Source organism: Aethalodelphis obliquidens, unplaced genomic scaffold (genome assembly GCF_003676395.1).
Source record: "Aethalodelphis obliquidens isolate GAN/ISIS:26980383/991018 unplaced genomic scaffold, ASM367639v1 scaffold72, whole genome shotgun sequence".
NCBI lineage: Eukaryota > Metazoa > Chordata > Mammalia > Artiodactyla > Delphinidae > Aethalodelphis > Aethalodelphis obliquidens.
This window is the reverse complement of record NW_020838016.1, coordinates 10,611,585-10,634,555: the sequence shown is the minus strand read 5'-3', so window position 1 is coordinate 10,634,555 and position 22,971 is coordinate 10,611,585. Positions and strand designations below refer to the sequence as shown.

General features: G+C 40.4%; 1 protein-coding gene across 3 annotated transcripts in view; it reads left to right on the top strand.

Annotated features, from left to right (window-relative positions):
- The window catches only part of SLC9A9 (solute carrier family 9 member A9), a 537,427-nt gene that overhangs the window by 264,138 nt on the left and 250,318 nt on the right, over nt 1-22,971 (top strand). For all 3 annotated transcript variants that reach the window (XR_003429705.1, XR_003429706.1, XM_027091611.1), the window contains exon 9: nt 12,376-12,464. Coding sequence is in view for 1 of the 3 variants with exons in the window: in XM_027091611.1 (XP_026947412.1) it covers nt 12,376-12,464 (89 nt within the window). In the remaining 2 variants the exon portion in view is untranslated. The remainder of the gene's footprint in view (nt 1-12,375; nt 12,465-22,971) is intronic.

Genomic DNA, 22,971 nt, shown 5'->3' with positions numbered 1-22,971 from the left:
TATGGGATCTTCCCGGACCGGGGCACGAACCCGCGTCCCCTGCATCGGCAGGCGGACTCTCAACCACTGCGCCACCAGGGAAGCCCTTGTAGATTCTTTATGTCCACCGGTCAGGATATTTCAGAGCAGATTCATACATCAACTAAAGGATATATCATAAATTACATTAATCTGCAATTTCACTTCCCTAACTCTTAGGTTAAAATGGAGACGTGGAGACCTTGGGAAACAAGAGCCTAATCTAAAAGAATATGGTGGGCATATGTCGGCTTTGGCTGCCCAGCACCCGTTCTCCCTTTCACTGAGAATAGCATCCTGATGTTGTTTGGGGAACTACCCCTCCTCCATCAGATACCATCTTCTTAACCAAGGTACCCCACCCTCCCCTGCCAAAGAGAATAGGGGCATCCGAAGCTAGGTCAAACAGACACTCCTTCCCTGTGATACGAACTTTTAGGAGGGAGTTAGAAGTATATACAACTGTTGGCACCCAGACTTTCCAACAGCAAAACCCTATTGGGACCCTCTCCTTATTCCTGCCACAGATCCCTGGAGCTGCCTTTATGCCTCTTCCCTCCAATAAATTCCTTTCTGATTACAGTTGCCAGAATCAGTGTTTATTGCTTGCAGACAAAGAAATCTAAATAGTACCAGGGAAGGAATAATCTATGAGGTATTTCAACAAAAGAAGCTGCATAACTTGGTGACAATTCAGAAGGGAAGAGAGGCTCACAGACAGCACAGCCTCTAGGCTAGGAAGCTTGGGACCATCTCATGCCAGGTGCATACTGATAGACAAACAAAAAGAACCAAGCTTACAGAGACCGTTTGCACAGTCTTCATTATTCTTTTTCGATTCGCCTCCTTATAAGATTCATCATGAACAGTTCAGTGTGGTGGGCGGGGCTTGCTCATGACCACATTTGCTGCTTTCACTTTTAGTTGTTACTAATTTGATGATGATCATTTGATTTATTTTGATCATCTTTTACTTCAAGGGCCACATTTGCAGCCGCCTCATCTCAATCTCTTAGAAATTGCACCTGCAAATGTTCAATAGTCACACAGAAGCACTTAGTTTTATGGAAACAAGTGGCTTTTAGACATGCAAATGAAGGTTGGCATTTCTATTACCCAAAGGTCTGATGCTCTGCTACTGGAAATGTACAAGTACTGTCTGAGAAAACTTTTATTTACGAAGACTGGGCAGAATATCAAATGCAAGTGAGAAGTCTTTCTAGAAGATAAGGGTGTGTAGACAGAAATGGACTTTAGGGAGTCCTCACAAGCTGGGAGAGCATAGAAGGAAGAGAATGTATATGGAAGTTTCTGCCCTAATTACAAAATCAGCCACTAAGGGGTATGTCTCGGATTTCTAGTTCTTCTGCTAACTTGCTGAGGGATAAGAATGTCACCCTGTTAATTGGTATCTCAGTTTTCTTTACTGCTGAGGTAAAAAGATTTTATTATTTTGTAGTGGAAGGACATGGCACACATACAAAATGTGGCTTTTGAATAAATACATGACCTGAGGTATTCTCTCTGTCAGGTACCTCGTACACATGCATACCTGATTTCTGATCACGTAGAATTTTTCTTGGCCTGTTTTCTAAAAGTCATTAGGTTACTGAGCCATTATTTTAAATTGAATATTGAAAATAATTCAGCAGTATTATTTATAGCATAATCTCTGGTGGCATTGAATCCTGTCATAGAAGCTGCTTTTCAGTTTATAAAGATAACCAAAAAGCACAGCTGGACAGGTGGTTTGAAAATTCATTTTTATAATTTGTTTCCCAGCTGAGACTTTGGGGGTCAGGTTTTTTTTTTTTTGCGGTACGCGGGCCTCTCACTGTTGTGGCCTCTCCCGTTGCGGAGCACAGGCTCCAGACGCGCAGGCTCAGCGGCCATGGCTCACGGGCCCAGCCGCCCCGCGGCATGTGGGATCTTCCCGGACCGGGGCACGAACCCGCGTCCCCTGCATCGGCAGGCGGACTCTCAACCACTGCGCCACCAGGGAAGCCCTGGACGTCAGGTTTTTGCCAGAAGCAAACTTTCAGGGACTGTCATTAAACACCCAAAGAGTAAGATTTCTAATGGCAACATTGACACTGCATCTAATGAATTCTCTGCTTCCAGGCACTGTTGTAATAAAGGCAGCTTCCATTTTTAGGTTCCTGGGGCATATTTTATGTCAGCTGGAAGTGAAGGAGGAGGAGGGAGGCCGTTGGCATCCCTCACTTTCTCATACAAAAAGTTAAACTGTATAGCCCACTATTTACTCAGCTTAGAATAGTTTCCATCTAAGAAAACAAACGTGTAAAAATCTGAAAGAAAAAAGTCCTGATTACTGTACTAAGCAATGCTATTGGGCTTTGTAGTCTGACTCTAGAGAGTAAGAGACTCTGAAAAAAATTTTGAATGTAGAAGGGTAAAAACAAATGCCGCTCTGGCTCATTCACTAAGGAATTGACCAACATGTCTGAACGAGAGAAGAACTCAGCACACACAAACATGAAGCACAATATAAACAGTCAATTCACCTCAATGACGTCACCCAGCCTTATTCCCCCATTGGTCTCAAATGACAAGGGCCTAATTACATTGTCATGATAAGGAAAAGCTGACACCTGAAAGCTCAGGTCCTGCTTATCTGTCCGGTCAGCTCTTGAAAGGCTTTTGTAGAATAAGTAGTTGGGAAAAGGGGAAACTGGGAATGTCTTTCTTTTTGGCAACAGACGAGGAAAGATTTCCAAATGAAATGACTATTACTGGACACGTTGAGACTTTACTTGATCTGAGTAAGTAAGCTGGCTCATTACTTCTCATCTCCATCATCTCTCGACTTGGCGAATACTTGTCTGAAACTCTTAAGAAGGCTTCTAGTTCAGAGATAAATATGTTCCATTTGGCTTACCACTGATGCATTGCATGACTGGATGGGAAATATATTTCTCGATCTCAGTAAATAAAACAAATCACCAGGAGGGACTTAGTTTAAATTGTTTCTCAAATCAAATCTGGCCGGTTTTAGCTTCTAAATACATGTCATTAGCTGACATCTCAGCTTCAAACTGTTCTTGCTTTCATATTGACAGGACCATATGAATCCAACTTAATTAGCCAACAATTCACCAACAAATGAGGTGCACTGAGTGTTTTCCAAGCCAAAAATAGAGCCAGAGGCTCAAAATATTAGGCATTCAAGCTGTAGCAATAGACACCCAAAATTCTCAAGGGGATTTATTAACTAGTTTGCTGAACCAAGGGCAAACACGCAAAGATGCCATCTCAATAAACACAGGTGTAAAATACATCTCCTAGCATGATAACTCATTAACTCACACCTGCACTTTCTTGAACCAAGTAGCTCATCATTTCAATATTCAAACAATCTTGCACATGTAACTTGAGTAGTGGACAAATTTACCTCTGCTTTCTTCACTGTAAATGTTTTCTCCTTTACTTAACATCTCCTCACGGTGCCAGCAGCCATAGGGAAAAGAGAAAGTTGCTCATGTCCTGCACAGGCATGTAGAAAACAGTGAGAGGCCCGCGTAGCGAGAAAAAAAAAAAAAAAAATTAGTCCATTTGAAAGTCTTCTGGATTCTATACATGTGTGGAACTTCTACATGGAAAGGTACAGTGGTCAGTTGGACATGGATATCTGGGATGAGGCTGCTGACTAGTGATGTAGGTGACATTGGTGTACATGTATTAAGCGACTCCAAGGAAATGAAAACTGAAAAGGAGTAAATCTGACAGTACCAACATTTGAGGTGGAAAGCCAGGGATCTAAACAAAAGGATATTTTTCTTCTCCTCCAGACCTCAAGTTAATTTGCATAAGTACTCACTACTACATTATTTAAGGAATTTTTTGTTTTAAATGGAAATTTATAAACCTTGCAACACAGACAGGAAGTAATCTTAAATGCATGCCTACCCTCTGCACTGGAGGATCTAGAAAGAAGAACATAGATTTGTGCTGTTTTCTATATTGATATTCTTGTATCCCACAGACTCATCATTCATCTGCCAACCGTAGCATTGCCAAATATAGTAAACTAGACAGTAATTGTATTCTTTGCAAACTTGGAATCCTTCATATTCCCTGAAGGAGTTTTCCATTTCGTTAAATCTTTGACTTCTCAGTTCCAGGTTCACGTTCAGCAGTGGTGGTAGGAAACCTGTCAGAAATGTCTCGTTTTACTAGATCAAAAATAAATAAAAGTGTGGCATGGAAAAATAACCCATCAACCTTAAAACCCCTCAGAGTGCCGCCTGAGAGCAAGACACATTTTTTTCTTTCTCACTCGCTCTTTTTCTGTGTTCCGATGATATAATCAATATTTCCTGTCCAAAAACGCAATATTCTCCAGTCTTAGAAACCCCTCAAGTCTGCATTTAATGTCAAAGAAAATCATCCTCCATGTGACAGATGTTTATTTTTCAGCTTCTGTATCTGAAGTCTTCATCAACTTTTAATGAGAAAAGAACCACTAAATAATGTTATCAGTAGCAGAGACCGTACGTGACAATAGTCTTGAATAAGAAAATTTAAATGTTAGAAGAAAATAGACTCTGCCACTAATAAATCCAGATAAACATCTATTTGTATGTGAGGATCAAAAATAATTTCTCCTTCGTTCTCTTTTTAGAGCAGCTAAATATTTCTTGAAATAGAGATTCATTACTTTGACAAACCTGCATTTGAGTGTCTGATGTCTACTGGGCACTGTTATGGGATTGGGAGCAATACAAAGAAGGAGGTCATAGACCCAGCCCTTGAGGAAATCTAGGTCGAGAAGGTAATCTAGTTGCCAGGAAGTCCACATGAGGCCGTGGGGGTACCATGTAATTCTTCAATTCCATATATGCAGTCCTTGAAGCAAATGTAAAAACAGCAGTTCAGATCACAGACACTTAAGATGGGAAGGTGCTTAGAGATCATCTAGAGCAGTATTTACCACAGTTTCTTAACCCTTATCATAAAAAAATAAAATAAGAGTTTTATCATGCACTTATATGCACATGAGCATATTTTTTTTGCCCACAATGGTACTTACTTACCTTAAAATACACAAAAGTTCTAATTAAAAGTTATGAACCTGAAACTATCACATTATTAATCAACTCTACTCCAATATAAAATAAAAAGTTTAAAAAAATTTATGAAGTTCTTATATTTTCTTCTACGCTTCAGTGGGTTTCTTGCATACCCCAATCTAAAGAACACTAATGCAGACCATCTTCTTTAATTCTTTGAGAAGAAAACAATGGACCAGGCAATGAATTTGAATTGCATTAGTCATTCAACTAGTTAAGTGTCTGAACTATGCCAGATAGAACCCAGGTCTCCTGACACCCATTGTAGTACATTTTTTCTTACATAATTTACAACCACACAATGAACCTTGATGTCATGTAAGCATAGGTTTGTGTGTGATGTGTGTAAGCATAGGTTAATGTTACTAAATATTGTATATACACAAGCATTAGTAACACTAATGCTTTCTGAGAAGGTCCAGAAGTGGGAATCATGGAGAACAGTGTAAATGGTGTTCTGTTAACCAAAAGGAGCTAATTGTCCTCTCAAAATTGATCTCTCTGGGGCTTCCCTGGTGGCGCAGTGGTTGGGAGTCTGCCTGCCAATGCAGGGGACACGGGTTCGAGCCCTGGCCCAGGCAGATCCCACATGCCGCGGAGTAACTAAGCCCGTGCGCCACAACTACTGAAGCCCGCGTGCCGTGCTCCGCAATAAGAGAAGCCACTGCAATGAGAAGCCTGCGCACCGCAACGAAGACCCAATGCAGCCAAAAATAAAAATAAATAAAATTATTAAAAAAAAATTGATCTCTCTGGAAAGAATTTACTTGCCAGCAGAATCATTATTCTTCCCAAAGAATTAAGACATCCTCATGCTGTTTCCTAAACTTCTTTGCCTGCCAATAATTTGAATTTAACTGTATACCTCTTTGTGGTTTCTCATACAGCTCTTTTAGTTAGTGTCATGAAGTATCGGTTCTAGTTCTTATTCAAAATTGCACAAATGAGTCCTTGCAGACAGCTCTTCAGCGATCTTGCCTACCACTGAAAGCTCACTGTGCAAACTGATAGGCAATTTTGAGCACACACATGAGTCAGAAACTCTTATTATTATTTTCTCTAAGCCACTTCTTAATTTCTTTCAGAGCTCCTTATCTATTTTAGTTCTCAGATATTTTTGAGCATGCTCCCTCCCTGTGGATCTGGATGTATGTACTTGGTTCCATTTGTCCCATAAATACAACTTGAAACCCAAACCTTAGACATGCAACCCTCGTAGTTGCATTTAATGACCGCTTGTGTTTTTCAGAAGAGGTGGAAGCAGAATGATCAGATTTTACCTCAGTTAGGAAAGAAATACAGTAATGTTTGCCAGCAGAAGATCAACATATTAGATGTTTCAGAGTTCTATTTTATGGATACTAGGACTAATACAGCATGTAAGAGAAATACTTTCATACTTATAATAATTAGTTTGATCATTTTAAACATAGAGCATATTAGATGTTTCTTCTAAGTTTTGAAATATTTGGAAAAATGTAATTAATTAATTCAACGTGTATTTATTCCCTAACCTATAACAGACGCAAACCCAAAGTGTGCAGGTAAACTGCATGTTCCTGGGACATGCCACATAGTTTCCTAGCCTTCACCCTTCACTCACATTGAATTCCCTACCCCTGACCCTGCACCTCCAAATTCTTCTTATCTTCTAAGACCTAAATGCCTCTGTGTCCTTTAGGAAAACTTTCCCCATCTCTCTCCCACTTTCCCCAGCCCAAAAGAAATCACTCCCTCAGAATTCCCATTTTCTTATCCCCTACTTCGTTCTACCTGCTTTTAGATATCTCTGTGTATGTGTTGTCTCTGGTAGGAGACATAAAGCTACTTGAGGTCTAGGACTGGGTTTATTCATCCTTGCATTCCCCATATCCATAACCCATGCTTTCCTCATTGAATATCTCAGTAGATAGATAGAACTTGCAAAAATCAGATACCTTAACTGTAGGATTACTGAGAATTGTCTAAGTTTGGATTTCTAGGAGTGAGGCACACATTTTCACCTGCTTTTCCTTGTTGCAGGAGTTGATGTGGAAGAGAAGGCAACAAATAATGATTAAGGACATAAAAGGTGTGAGACGTGCTAGATGTTTTGTATTTCTTCCCCCAGCAACTTGTTGAATAGGAAATGTTGTTGTTTAGACCTGTAATGAGCTTCTCTGAGTCATTCCTTCTCTTCATGCCTTCCTCCTTTCACCTACTTCTAGTAATTATAGCAAAACCTTATATTTACTTCTTAGTGTTTAGTTTACAAATCATGTTAAAATCCATTGTATTGCTTTATACTTAGAACAGACCTGTGAGACAGGTGGGCCCTATCCAAATGAGAAAACTGAGTCTTAGGTGGGTGAAGCCCTTGGCCAACATCACCCATTACATACCTGCAGCCACGGACAAAGAACGGCAGCCTGGGGAGGATGGACACCTGAGGGATCCCAAGGCCTGAGAGGCATGAACCATATGCTTATTAGGAATGTTCTCTTTGGCTGTATTTTTTCATTTTTATTTATTAAGTTTTTAATTCTACTGTCTTTGGTTCCATTTTTATGTCTTTTGTCTAGATTCTTTAGGTAAATAGTCCATTTATTTCCCTTTTTCTTTCTAATAGAATGCATGTAAGACTATAACCTTTCCTCTGAATAATCCTTTGGTTTTATCCCATTGGTTTTGATAAGAAATGTACTATACACTTACTGTCATTTATCTCTACATAAGCTAAAATTTCAAATTTGATTTCGTCTTCAACTCCAATTTTATTGAAAAGAATACAGTTAAAAATCTCTAATGGATACATTTATGTAGCTGTGCTTTTTGTTAATTTCCAGTTTTATAACATTTTGATCAAAGGATGCAATTTGTTTGTTTTGTTTTGTTTTGATTTTTAGAGGGGGAAAGAATTTTTGAACTATTTGATAGTAAAATATATCATCAATTTATTCCATGTTAACTAATTTCTTTTATATTCTAGTGTTGCTCGGATTAAAAAATAAGTTTAAAATAAAGAAAAAAAATTGTAACTCCTCAAACACTCTTAATAGATAATTGTTCCATGACCCTAAAATTATTTCATGGAATCATGTCAATTCTAGAAAGTCACAGAAAGAAGAAATGGAGAATAAGACATGAAAATATAATTTAAAACATTTTTATACTTAGCAAGAGCTACGAAAGTAAAAAAGGGGCACTGAGGCAACACAGAGGTAGTCACTGCAAGAAGCAAGTGTGACCCCTTGGACTAGAGGAGCAAAGGGAAGAGAATCTAGAAGCTCCTAAGAAGGAACCATGGAGCTGGGACTCAGACCTCTGAGGACACTGCCTGACTGCTGCTGCTTTCTCTGAGGGGGTCCCAGGAGGCTGGTCTGCAAGTGAAGGAAAACAACAAAAAACAAAAAGAGAACACAAGGCTGGGACCAACTGCCAAAGCTGTGGTGAAGAACCATTGCTGAGATGCAGCTGACAGGACCAGCAGGCAAACAGGAGGGAGCAAGGCCTTCTCTCCCCTCCTGCGTCCTACTCTCCTCCTGGGGCTCTATACTGACAGAGCCCATCAGGCAAAGGAAGATGTATTCTGGGGAGCCCCAGCCTCGGGATCACAGACCAGCACAGGAGGGTGGGCTTGGGGCTGAGACACTAGCTCACAGCCTGGCACAAGGAACACTTAGTGCCCCTCCCCGTCCTTTTTACAACTGAGAGTCTGAGATCCAGAGCATGCAAGAGAGTGGTCTAGGGCCTCACATAACAGTGGTACAACTAGGGCTAGCAGGCACAGGTATGTAAAAATATAGTGGCAATTAAAATATACTTTTGTAAGGTAGAAAACTGGCAACTGTTAATTTGTGTGAGTGAATTAATTACCAAGCTATAGAATTATGATTATGTATGCTAATACTAAGGGTCAGATCAGCTTTGTTGTTTTATTTTAATTACAACACCAAGACTCTGGTCATGTAGGCAGACTCTCCATTGTTTGCTGCTTGTGTGACATATCTGTAGACAAAACTCAAAAAGTATTAGCAGAAACTTTGCCTATTAGTGTTCTAATGGGAAAACCAATGGAGCTACTGGAGAAAATATCCTCAAAGGAGATGTCCAGCCAACTCAGGTATATAATCTTCATCATCAAATCTCTGACTCTTTCCCTGGGACATCAGAAATGATATTTTTTAGATGGCTTAAGATTACCTTAAAACATTCCCGGAGGGTCTAATACAGGCAGAAAAGTACAGGGAGTCTGTGGAATTTTGAATCTTAGCTCTGCCACTTTCAAGGTGACCTTGAGTAAATTACTTTGGTTTCTTGTTACCTGGTGATAGGAATGTTCATTTATTTATTCAGCAAATATGTGGAGTGCCTACCATGTGCCTGACATTGCTCTAATGGCTGGGGACCAGTGAATCACTCTGCACTCCCTGAGCTTTCCACTGCAGTGCAGAAAGGCAGAAAATAAACCTATAAATATATAAAATGTTAGGTGGCAGTAAATAATATTACAAAAATAGGTCAAGGTAGGCAAGTAGAGAACGACGAGAGGGATTAGTTTTATAGAGTGCATAGCAGAGGCCAGTCTGATAATGTAACATCTTAAGGAAAGGAGGGAGCCATGTGGGTGTCTGGAGAAGACTTTTCCAAACAGTGGGAACCAGACATGCAAGGGCCCTGCAGTGGAACCTGCTTAGCGAAGACGAAGAGGGTGTGTGACGAGGTGAGGGCCGGGGGGCGGGGGGTCATGGGAAAAGCGGAGGTCAGGGAGCCGCGGGGAGGGGAGGAGGAGGCAGGACTAGATCCTACAGGGCCTGTTTGTTATGTGTTTCCATTACAGAGCTGGGAGCAGAGGACTAACATGATCTGACCTGTCTTAAAAGATTCACTAGCGCTGCTGGGTGGAAGGTAGACTGTGGAGAGTCAACAAGGGAGACGGGGTCGGAGGTGCAATTAGGAAGGTCTTGCTGTAATCCAGGCAGAAAATGATGGTGACTTAGAAAAGGGTGTCAGTGTGAAGGTGTTGAGAGGTGATGGCATGCCGGGTAGGTTTTGAAGGACCAGTCAACAACATTGCTGATGTACAGAGAGGGGAGAAGTAAAGAGTGTTGCCAGAGTGTTTTGTTTTGTTTTGTTTTGTTTTTTGGTACACGGGCCTCTCACTGTCGTGGCCTCTCCTGTTGCGGAGCACAGGCTCCGGACGTGCAGGCTCAGCGGCCATGGCTCACGGGCCCAGCCGCTCCGCGGCATGTGGGATCTTCCCGGACCGGGGCACGAACCCGTGTCCCCTGCATCGGCAGGTGGACTCCCAACCACTGCGCCACCAGGGAAGCCCTTTCCAGAGTTTTTTGCCTGGATGGCAGGAAGAATGGAGATACTATTACTGAGAAGGGGAAGAGAGCGGGAAGGGCTGGTGAATCGTGTGAAGCCTGTTGTGAGATAATAAATCAATGAAATAAATGAGATGATGTGAATAAAACTAGTGTGTTCCTTGCCCACCATAAGCATTCAGCCAATCTTACGGCCCTTACCTATCCTTTATTCTTTGTTACTTCTTTTTGTTCTCGGAATGCATTTGTGCACTACCCACATGCCCCTCCCTTTTTATTCACTACTTCTCTGCAGATCAATATATAGTCAAAACATTTCCACAACAGTGGGAGGTCGGCTAAACCTCACCCAGAAAAGCTTCCAACAGACTGCTGAATCAGCAGAGGTACATAAATTGCATTTTTAAAGAAAGAAAGAAAACTACTTGATGACAAAACAACATGCATGGCAATCCTTCTAGTTCCTCGAAGTCCTTGAAGTACTTCAGTACCCCCAAAGTTTCCCTGGTACTGGTTGTTTTTTAATAGAAATTCTGTGAAGAGAGAAATATAGTATTTCATAAGCAGTTTTTTCTTTGAATTTCTGAAGAGAGGCTAGAAAACTGAAAAGTTACCCAAAGCAACTATATAAATGCTTACTGCATATATTATTTCTTGGCACAATTTCCTAGCTGTTTTTATTCTTTTGCCTAAAAGTTTGAAGCATAATATTAAAAGGAAATAAGTGATGTAAATGTATTAGACAAATATGTCTTAGCAATATTTTATCCAAAGCCAACGCCCAAAATAACCAACACATAAATAGAAGCATACAGTGTACATATAAAAAATATGCTTGGTTCTTTAAAATTCTTTACTGCAGAATTTTTATTTCATTTGAAATGTCAGTATTCAGTTCACATATCTCTATGCTCTTAAGAATCATCAGCATTTAATTTATGGGTGTTTTTAGTTGGAAAGAGTCTGCTGTTTAAAATTCAATTCAATCCCCTCGGTTTGGGTTGAAGACTACTTACATCTTGTGTTTTTCCCAAAGCCCTCCTCTATGCCCAATTTCCCATAGCTAATCAAATCTTTAATCCAAGGTAGAATGCAGCCCCTACCACTTCCCCACCCCAGCTCAGGGGCAATAACACAGAGAATAACAGAGCGCAGGGACAAATAACACATTTGTCCCATGGTTGTTCCTCCTCTGTCCCCAGGCAGCATCTAGTGTATGTGTGGCTTCATGTAGCATTTGAAACTGGGTATAATGATGGCTTAAGAAATAAATCCTGCAACCAGCCGAGAGGCAGCTGGGGGCCCACTGTGGATAAGAAGCACACAGGAACAGACCAGCTTACCTTCGAGGAGTGTGTGCCTTGGATATGTTCACGAGATTATCCAGCATTAGAAAGACAAAGCCCCCAGCTTTGCCAAGGAGGTGTAGAGGCAAACAAGGATCTCTTTCTGGGCTTGGCAAGTAGGAGTATTGGCAGAGGCCACTGAACCCTTGTAGATGTCTTAGGTTTATGACTCGTGGTTTTTAATACTAAGTTATGGAATGATAGGAACTTCTCAGGCTCCTGAAGGTACACAGTGGAAAGCAAATGTCTAAGCAAATATGCCAGCATTTAGTATAAAATGCAGCCGAGTGGTTGGCACTAGCTGTGAGAGGCCTGGAATTGACTATACAGTCTTTTGTTCATGGGTTTCCAAGTATAACTTTCCTAACACATGACCAGAGAATCCTTTATTCCCCAGGAAGAATCTACTTCTTAACGCTTTTCTTTAACTTTAATCCTGTTAAGTTCCATGTTTAAAGTAAGCAGCCAGGTTTACCAAAGGTTTCATCACCATAATTATTAGCAATTTTAACTCTACTGATGCCAAGTCTGTTTTCCAGCTGGGATAGCCCTACCCCTTTGACTTAGATGGGAAAGAAAATTGATTTTGACTGGTATGTTTTTAAATTTCAGGGATAGTTGCTGTTCTCTTCTGTGGAGTCACACAGGCACATTACACCTACAACAATCTGTCGTTGGATTCCAAAATGAGGACTAAACAGGTAAAAGAAAAAACTCACTACAGGCTTTGTCTCTTTTCTCAGTGTAATGGTTATGTGGCAATTCTGGCCGGGCACTTGGAAAGAATTTCATTAGTAAAGGAAGGCAGTAAGCTGAAGGCTTCGTTATAGGTTGGATATTTATAGATTTTTTTTTTTCTTCAGGATAACTATTAACAGTTCTCTTGGTAAGCACAAATATAGTTATAATAGTCTCTCCCTCCTGAGAAATGTGGAACGTAGACTGTCAGTCTTGAAGATGAAAGGCCCACCGTCAGTAATAATTCACAGTCACTTACATGTCAAAGCATTATAAAGCATGTGAGATTGGGTAGTTTTATAGAAAGAAGGAAATGAAGAAGGATAAGGAAGTAATGTTTGGTCTTTAATTGGGTGCTTTTGCTTTCAAGTAAACTCAACTGCCAGTTGTCACATAAGCAGAATGTGTCTCCCATATGCCAGGAACACATCTGTTTTGATATTGGCACATAAACACTCACAGATTCCTTCCACAAACATTTGCTGCATCACCCCTGTGTGCCAAGCACTGTGCTTGGTACAAGGAATAAAAGGGCAGATAATATATGAACCTGCCTTTAAGTGCTTCATTATCAAGTCTGTTGAGGAGAATAAAGATGTGCAGTGAGCAATTAATTATCCACAGTGTGATAAGTACTGAGATAGAAATGTCTATATAGGTTGTTTGGGGAGAATTCAATAGGGCCTCCTCCCATGGTTAGGCCTGGGAAGGTGAAGAGAAAGTTTCCAGAGATGATAGCCCAATCTGGAGCTTGAAATACAAATAGAAGTTAATTAGGTAAAGATGTGGGATCCAGTGGGGGATGAGAAGGTGGCAGGAAGGGCATTCGAAGCCAAGGTTGTATCATGGACAAAAGCTCTGAAGCAGTTTACTGGAGCACTTTAAATAGTTCTATGTGGCTAGTGAATGGGGTAAGGCTGAAGTTAGTAGAATATAGTATGTGATGAGACTGCACACACAGCCAGAGACCAGCTTATTGAAGGACTTTCATACCTTGTGAAGAAGCTTAGACTTTAACCTAAAGGTAATGGGGAGTGGCTCTAACAACAGAAATTTATTGTGTTACACTTCTAGACGGTAGAAGTCTGAGATCAAGGTATAGGTAGGATTAGTTCCTTCTGAGGGTTCTGAGAGAGAATCTGTTCTATTCCTTGTTTTTACCTTCTGGTGGTTTTCTGACAATCTTTGGTGTTCTTTGGCTTGTAGACACATTATCCTAATCTCTGCCTTCATGTTCACATGGCATTCTCCTTGTGAGCATGTCTGTCTCTAAATTTACCCTCTTTATAAGGATACCAACCATACTAGAATAGGGACCCACCATACTCCAGTATGACCTCATCTCAACTTAACTAATTACATTTTCAAGGACCCTATTTCCAAATAAGGTCAGATCCTGAGGTACTGGGGGTTAGGAATTCAACATGTGAATTTAGAACGACATCACTCAGCCCATAACAGGAAGTCATTGAAGTGTCTTAGGTAGAGTAATTTTCGGATAATTGAAGTTCCATTTTAGAAATATCAACTGACAGACAAGAAGAGCATGGATCAAATGGCACTTGTATCAACTAGCTTGTGCTGTATAACAAGCAACTCCAGTGGCATTTAACAAGAAACACTTATTTATCGTGCATCTGCAGGGCTTAGCTCTTCTGATCTGGGTTGATCTGGGTGGCTCTACTTGTCTCAACTAGGATGATTCACTGTCTCTGGGTTTGGTGGGGCTCTATGCTAGAGTGGGCTTGTCTGGAGCACCTTAACCAGTGCCCCGTGTCTGTCATTCTTCTCCTGGCAGAAGAACAAACCCCCGTGTGCCAGTTCATTTCAAGCTTCTGCTTGCATCACATTTCCTAAACATCCTATAGGTAAAGAAAATCACATGGCTGAGCCCAGGGTCAAGGGGCTGAGCAGGTCACTAGCTCACAGTGGGAGAGCACTGTAAAGTTACATGACAAGGAACATGGATATAGAAAATTATGAAGAATAGAACCAAATTATTGCAATCTATCCCAAAATGCAAATGGAGGTAGATAGGCTCCTATAATAAGCCCAGTGATGCTGAGAACATCTGATGTTGGGGCAGTGGGAGTGGAAAAAACCCAAAAAGACATCTAAGCAAACCTGTGATTGGCTAGGCATTCCTAAACAGTTTTCGAAGACTTACCTTAAAGCTCTGTAAAATGGCTATTGTTTTCATCCTTCTCTCTTTGTCATGTCCCAAGCTCAGCTGGACCTGAGCCCATCTCCTACCTACCCAGCAGGGACTCTGCAAGGTCACCCTTATCTCTGCCCATCAGAGGACACAGAAGATGCAATTACAGACATTTTAAGGATCCCCAATTTCAAAAAATGAACCAAAAAACTGATACCAGTACGTAGAAACTTCCGATATATAGTCTCCTAGGATCCTTTTAATTATGGAGACTACTAGCATTCTCTAGAACTTAAAGGGAAATATCTTGGGCTGGTTTTTCCTGACCTCATATGGTTCTCTGAGCATTTGTATTCTGAAAGGCTGAACTCTGTTTAGAGACTTGCACTTTTAAGTCACGCTATCTAGACTACTCAGCAGAACTTCAAAGATAACTCATCTCATGGCGAGACAGCAGCCCAGCACCTAGGGGAGACAAAGCCAAAATCAGTGCCCCACAGCCTTCTGTTCTCCTCTGAATGGCTTGACAAGCAGTCCCTGATGGGCTGCCAGCATCCATTTTTACAGCAGTCTCCTTTAGGGAAGGAGATTTTTACAAGTTCATTCTTTAACATCCAGATAATTGCATCCCTCCATCTTTGCTCTTCCCATCGCCTTCTTTCCTGGGTGTCTGGTTCATAGTAGGAGCTTAATGAATGCTAATTCCCTTCCCTTCCCTTCTCATACCTTTCTCACTTTTTTTCTTTCAGGATCTCTCATTTTCTATTTATTTTTTCTCGCGATATATGCATACATAGCAACTGTGCATATTCATACATGAATATATATGCATGCATCTACACATATATTCCCCACTCTAGCATATAGAGTCCGAGGTCACCATTTTAAAAAAACAATGAGATCAAGTACTTTAATGAACTTCACAGATCAAAAGTCCTTGGCCACATCTGCACCAATGTAGCAAGCAAAGTTTAAACTCCATGTGGGAAACCAATTATAAATTGTAAAGAAAAGCTGAGGCAGGTATTATAGAGATTGCCACTATTTCCTTTTGAAACGGACAAAGGTTTAGAAAGTATTATATGACAACACATGGTTACACAATACATTATCTTCCTCTGCATCTCCCTGAGTTGTGTTCATTGTCAGTGGGAGAAATAGCCTCTTTGCCTCTGTCCCCAGGACTGTTTAATGGGAGTGAAGGAAGTCAATTAGTGAAGTGTAGGAAAAAAATCAGTGAAAATCAACTTTGTGTTATAAAATCCTTAGTTATGGGCTTCCCTGGTGGCGCAGTGGTTGAGAATCGGCCTGCCAATGCAGGGGACACAGGTTCGAGCCCTGGTCTGGGAAGATCCCACATGCCGCGGAGCAGCTAAGCCCATGCTCCACAATTACTGAGCAATGAGAAGCCCGCGCACCGCAACGAAGAGTAGCCCCCACTCACCGCAACTAGAGAAATCCGGTGTGCAGCAAGGAAGGCCCAACTCAACCAAAAATAAATAAATAAATAAATAAATAAATGTATATATATAAAAAAAAATCCTTAGGTAATATGATTTACAAAAGAATTTTATTCCTGGACTGTGCCTAGATCAGCTAATGAAACGGCTATGTCTGGATACAAAGACTTTTGAGAATTAATATACCCTTTGTAGCTTCAAGAATTAGAGTGCCTTTTTTAAACTGCAGATTTACATTAAAATATGTTTTTTAACTGATAATGACCATCTAGATGCCGGTGAATTGATTTTCACTCCAAGCCATGAAGAAACATGTAGCATCGCTGTGTGTTAGGCACAAAGCAGCATAATAGAGACGTTCTTGTGCTGTTACCCACCATGAGGACTTCTATTTTCATAGCAAAGCCCTCTAGTAAAGAGTATATGAACATACGTGGCAACCCTTTCCCTGGACTCAAAGCCGTTTGCTTACTTTAGGGTGTGCACATCTAGCTCTAGAGACAGACAAATACTGCAAGCCCTGACTCTTGACCTAGAAACTGAGAACCATTAGAGATACTCGAGATGGACATCAGCACACGACAGTCTGTGAGCCTAGAGGTCTCACCCTGAAGTGTCCAGAAGACCGCATACCAACCTCCTGATCCCACTCACACATGTCCAGGCCTGCCTCCCAACCCCTTCCTCCCTCATGCCCTCACCCGCTAGGCAAGCCTGGGAGCTGATAATCTGGGCCAGATTCCAGGGTGTTTCCATCAGCTGTCTCTTCCTGGCCTGAGGCTAACTTGCAAAACCATGTACTTCTCTACCATCCTTTTTTTTTTTTTTTTTTTTTTATAAGATTAAAGGGTATCCTTTAATTTTTTCTCCAAGGTTTTGGGTATTTTTTTAAAAATTTATTTTATTCAAGTATATTTGATTTACAATGTTGTGTTAATTTCTGCTGTACCGCACAGTGATTCAGTAATACATATATGTACATTCTTTTTCATATTCTTTTCCATTATGGTTTATCACAGATCTACCATCCCTTTTAATTAGAATTTCTCCTTCCCTTCCTGCAGTTTCCACCTAAAAATTACTTCTACACTCGGTGCTTTGTGACAGCCTGGAGGGGTGGGATAGGGAGAGTGGGAGGGAGGGAAACGCAAGAGGGAAGACATATGGGAACATATGTTTATGTATGACTGATTCACTTTGTTATAAAGCAGAAACTAACACACCATTGTAAAGCAATTGTACCCCAATAAAGATGTTAAAAAAAAAATTACTTCTACAGATACACATGGGTGTACAATGTTAATTTAAATAATTAACATCTATGATGCATTAACATGTACAAAGTACTTATTTAATTTTTACTTACTTCTCTACCTAAGTGGTAGCTCTTCTTATTATCACTGATTACCTTCATTCATTCATCTAACATTTTGTGAGAGCCTATTTTGTGCCAGCCGCTCTTCAAGGTGCTGGGATACAAGCATGAATCAAAAAGAATTGCTAGTAGAGGAGTTTGGAGTAATCAAAATAAATAAGCAAAACATACAGCACATTCACGGTAAGTTATAAGGCCAATGATAAAGCAAGGAAGGGAGGAAGGAGTGTGTGTATATGGGAAGGCAGGGTTGCTACTTTAAACAGCGTGGCCAAGGAAGGCCTCAAAAAGAAGGTGATCCTTGAAAGAAAGAAAAGAAGGAGCTATGTGGACATTTGGGGCAGAGCTACCTAGAAATTGGGAACCACGTACACAATGGCACCCTGGAAAAAGGTGACCATTGTGGCTGAGGTGGAGTGTACCATGGGAGAGCATGAAAGACAATATCAGAGCAGTGACAAGGGACGGGTCCTGGAAAGCCTGAACAAGGTGGGAAAACACCAGAGGCTTTTAAGTTCAGGCATGGCATGATACGATTTAAATTTTAAAAGGAGGGAGGTGTCATGTATTAACTGGAGAAGATTGCAAGATAGCACGTTTGAGGAACAGTCGGCAACCAAGTGCTGATTTGTTACATTTGAGATGTGTATTAGTCCACAAAGCAAAGCTGTTGATAGCCAGTTGGACAAAGAATTCTGGAGTTCAGGAGCGAAGTATAGGCTACAAGTATAATTTTAGAAGTCACCAGGATAGAGATGATATTGAAAACATGAGGCTGGATGAGATCTCTAAGGAAATACTAGAGGAGAGATCCAAGAACCAAGCCTTGAGGCACTCCAATGGTGATAAGAAGAGTCAGGAACTAGCAAAGGAGATCTAGAGGGAGAAGCCAGTAGGGAGAAGGAAAACCAAGAAAGTATGGTGTCCTGAGAGTCAGATGAAGAGTCTCCAAAGGAGCATGATGAATGGTGCCAAATACTGCTGAAAGGTCAAGTAATGTGAAGAACATGAACATCATTGATGACATTGATAAGAACCCTGTCGGTGGAGTGTCAGGGTAAAAGCCTGAATGTAATGGGTTCAAGAGAGAATGGAAGGAAAGAAATTGGAAACTGTGTGTATAGACGAGTCTTTCAAAGGATGGGGAGCAAAGAAATGAGATGATAGCTGGAGGGAAAAGTGAGGCCGAAAAACAAATCGTTTTATTTATTTATTTATTTTTATTTATTTATTTTTTTGTGGTACACGGGCCTCTCACTGTTGTGGCCTCTCCCGTTGCGGAGCACAGGCTCCGGACGCGCAGGCCCAGCGGCCATGGCTCAAGGGCCCAGCCGCTCCGCGGCATGTGGGATCTTCCCAGACCGGGGCACGAACCCATGTCCCCTGCATCAGCAGGCGGACTCTCAACCACTGCGCCACCAGGGAAGCCCAGGAGAACTATATTCTATAAGGCTCATACTTGCTTAAGGCTTTTAGACATAGAGATGATGATAATAATCAGATTTGTGCCTTACAAACATAATGAAGGTAGGATCATGAAGGAAATGACATCAACCCATGATATCAATCTCCCTGCTCACCACACTTCCTTTTGATAAATGCTTACATATGTAACGTCTAAATTTATCTTAACCTTCTGTGGCTCTAGGTATACTTTTGTCCTGTCTGATCTCTTAGGATGTTGTGGTCTATATGAAAAGTTTATGGAAATTTACCATTTAGTTTTGTCTTGAACTTAGGAGTTGCTGAATTAATAAATAAATAAATGAATGAGTGAATGAATTATGACCTTTAACATTCCAAGATAAAAAATAGAGAGGGGAAACAATGTATGCTAATTAATAGTTTTATTTAATTCTGATATGATGCATTAATTTAAATGTAATGAGTTGCATGTACAAAGCAAATGTCTAGGGTAATCTTGAGATATTGAAAGAAAGATCAAGTATAACTCCATTGCTTGTTTCCTGCAGTGTGCCTCTGCCTTATTGATTTGCATTACAGTGGTTTTTGATTATGGTTTTGTGCAATTTTTCTCCATCACTTTTAACAAAAGCAAGCTCGTTTCATCCCAGTTACCTGTTCTGAGGCACAGAGTAGAGAGAAGGTCGGGGGCAACAATGCCCCTGTCTCCCTGGCTTCTGAGAAGTAAGATCAAAGATATCTTCATAAAGCATAGAATTGCCATTTTTAAAAAACTCTAATTACATTTCTTTTCTCAAGATTTCTACCACTTTTCTTCTTCCCTTCATTCAAAGTACGTTTAAAAATACCATCCTAGAAGGGTTGAATTCATAAATGATGGCAAAGTGCTTAAATTTCTCCTTAGCTAAGCTGGTGATTCTTTCCAGTGAAACTCATTATATTGTATAAAGGACATTTAGTAGTTCAGCTAATAAGTGTTTTCTTTTAAATGCTAATGAGAGTGGAGCTCCCACATAATGGCAGGAACACACTGTACTTTCGGTGCCCAGAAAGAATTATTGTCTGTGAACCCCTAGTTAAGAAGCCGTATGCCACAACCAACTTGGATTAGAGTAGGGGCCACAAATGACCCTTAGGCGCCCTCCGTAGTAGGTATCTCCTATATGCCAGGTACTAGGGCCCAGGGAGAAATAAAGCCAAGTAAGACATGAGATGTACTTTCCCTTGAAAATTTTTCATGTAAGTTTTCTTGTCTGATAAAGTTGTAACATAAAGGTACCGTAACTTCTCGATTAAATTTTAGCTACTCTTTTAACCACACATCTGTGTTTGTTTATCATAGTATATAATTGCAGTTGAGAATTTTAAGTCATAAAATCTAAGAAGTTCAGAGCAAGGTGGGAATATAAAGATAAACTTTTAAACCCAGAATTATATTGGAGGAAACTGAAGCCCAAGGAAGTTCGATGGCCTGAGGGCTAGAGTCAGTTCTGCAACCCAGGGGCCAACCTGGGCATAGACCAATGCTCAAGGGATATGCCCTGCAAGCTAAAAATACCCAATACCCACCTCCAAAAAGCAACCTTTGGTGTATTACTTATCTATTGCTCTGTAATGAATTACCCTAAAATGTATCAGTTAAAACAACAAACTTGTACTATTTTGTATTGTTTTTGAGGGATCAGAGCCTAGGAGCATCAGCTTAGCTGGGTAGTTCTAGCTCAGGGTCTCACATGAGGTTGCAGACAAGCTGTTGGCCATGGCTGCAGTATCTGAAGACTCAACTAGGCCTGGAGGATCCACTCCAACATAGCTCACTCACATAGCCATTGGCAGAAAGCCTCAGTTCTTTACCATGCGCCTTCCATAGGGCTGCTTGGGTGTCCGCATGGTGTGAAAGTAACTTTCCCCCAGAGCAAGAAGAAAGCAGCAATGCTCTTTATTAACTACCCTCTGAAGTCACACACTGTCACTTCTGCCATATTCTGGTTGCTAGAAGCAAGTCACTAAGAGCAGTCCACACTCAGTGGGAGGGGAATTAAGCTCTGCCTCTTGGAAGGAGGAGTTTCAAAGAATTGTGAATATATTTTAAAACTACCATGGAGCCTGATGCCATTTTGGGAAGTGATTTTTTGATTATGGTTTCAATTTCTTATATGATTGAATACTTAGGTTTTCTACTTCCTCAGTCAACTTTACTTTCCTAGTAAACCATCTGTTCTCTCCAGCTTTTCAAAAATTTTAATAACAACAATTGTTGAACACTATTACCTGGCATTATAAATATATATTTCACATAAATTATTCCAATTAAAATTCACCAAAAAATTCAGGAGGTAAATAATAATATTAATCATATTTTACAAGCCTTAGAGAAGTTAAAAAGGTCACCCAAAGAATAGAGCTGTGCACCATAACCCATTATTATTTTAATGTCTTTTTCATATATTTGATTGTAGACTTTTCCTGTAGACAGTGATGTGTATGTATTTTCCCCCTTCTTTAATTTATGAAACTGCATATTATACTGATCATTTTAAGAACTAGCACTTGGATTTGTTTATCTATTCTACTACCATGTTCTCTAATTCATTCCTTTCTCCTTTTATCACTGTCATTTTCTTCCTCTCTTTGGGCTTCGCTTCTTCCTCCCTGTCCCCTTTGTAGATGACAATGAACCCAAGTAACCCTGTCCTTGCCGACCAACACTCCTCCCTTTTCTCTTCTTTTCCTTTCTCAGCCTTAACACTAACCAGAGACGGCCTTGATAGGTAGAACCAAGAATGACTTTTCTTTTTCCACCAAAGTATCGATGCTGTCACATCTCCTATCCTATTCACCTCTTTATCCTGTGACAGATATTTTATTCCATTTTGCTGCTGTTGTTTTCCTCTTTCTTCAGGATTCATCAGTTCTATATCTGAGTCACCTGCCAGGACTGTCTATCTCTACCCAATAGGCAACATTTTGGGGATCCATATTAATTCACCATGACATTTCTTGCCAACAAGATTCAAAGCCTTCTCTTAATTTTTGTCTTATCTTAACCCTAAGAAAGTATACTTACCTCATTCGGCATTTTCTAAAATTTAATTTTTTACTACGTTTTCCCCAAAATAATGGCTCTGTATTCTTTACCACTATGTAGAGCTTCAGTCTTTCAGAGAGATGGTCCTCTCTCTCTCTCTTTCTCTTGCACTTTGTCTCAATTTTTTCTCTCATTTCTTTCACCTTTAGAAAACAAGAAAAAAAATCATTATTAATGCTTAAGTATTAACATATACATATATATGATCCATGTCCTTCTATGTATGAGTCTGATTCACTGCTTAATGGGAAAAATTTATCTCAATAGGTTTTAAGAGATCAGCTGGCCTGGTCCCCATTTTGATGACATTCAAGACAGATGGTTGCTCATTATTACCTTAAAATTTCTAAGGATGGCAATGACATAACCCCCTTGAACAGCCCATTATAGTTTTATCACCCTGCTTGACAGGTGCAGGTATGAAGGGCTTCAGTCTCATAATGGCATTTGGGGATGATAAATGGAAATTACTGTAATCTTTCTACTCATTTTAATTAAATTTGATTGATGAAGCACAGAAAACATCAAGGCTGGATACACGCACCAGAGCGTGTGTTTGTTAAAGAATCTGCCAAATTTAAGGATGCCATTTCCTTGAAGGTCTTGAAAGATGCAGCAAATGGATTTAATAAAATGTTGTCTTTGTGCAATTCCTTCAGAAGAGAAATTGAATTGCTTCTGGAGGCACAGCTCAAAAATCCAAAAAATCTCATCAGTGGAGAGATGATCCAGAACTCCAAATTACCCGAAAGGAAAATCTAATAAATGAGCATAAGACTTTGGTTTTAGGAAAGTCACTTAATGCAATTGTTCTGGGTTGCATTGAGAAAGAACTTGATTGGAGTCAGCAGTGACCGATCTGTTCTTGAGGGAGAAGAGAATGTCCCTTATTATGGACTGCTTTAGCAGTGAACACCCAAACAGCAAACTATTCCTGATGTATTTTTCCATTGGTTCCAAGATGTTA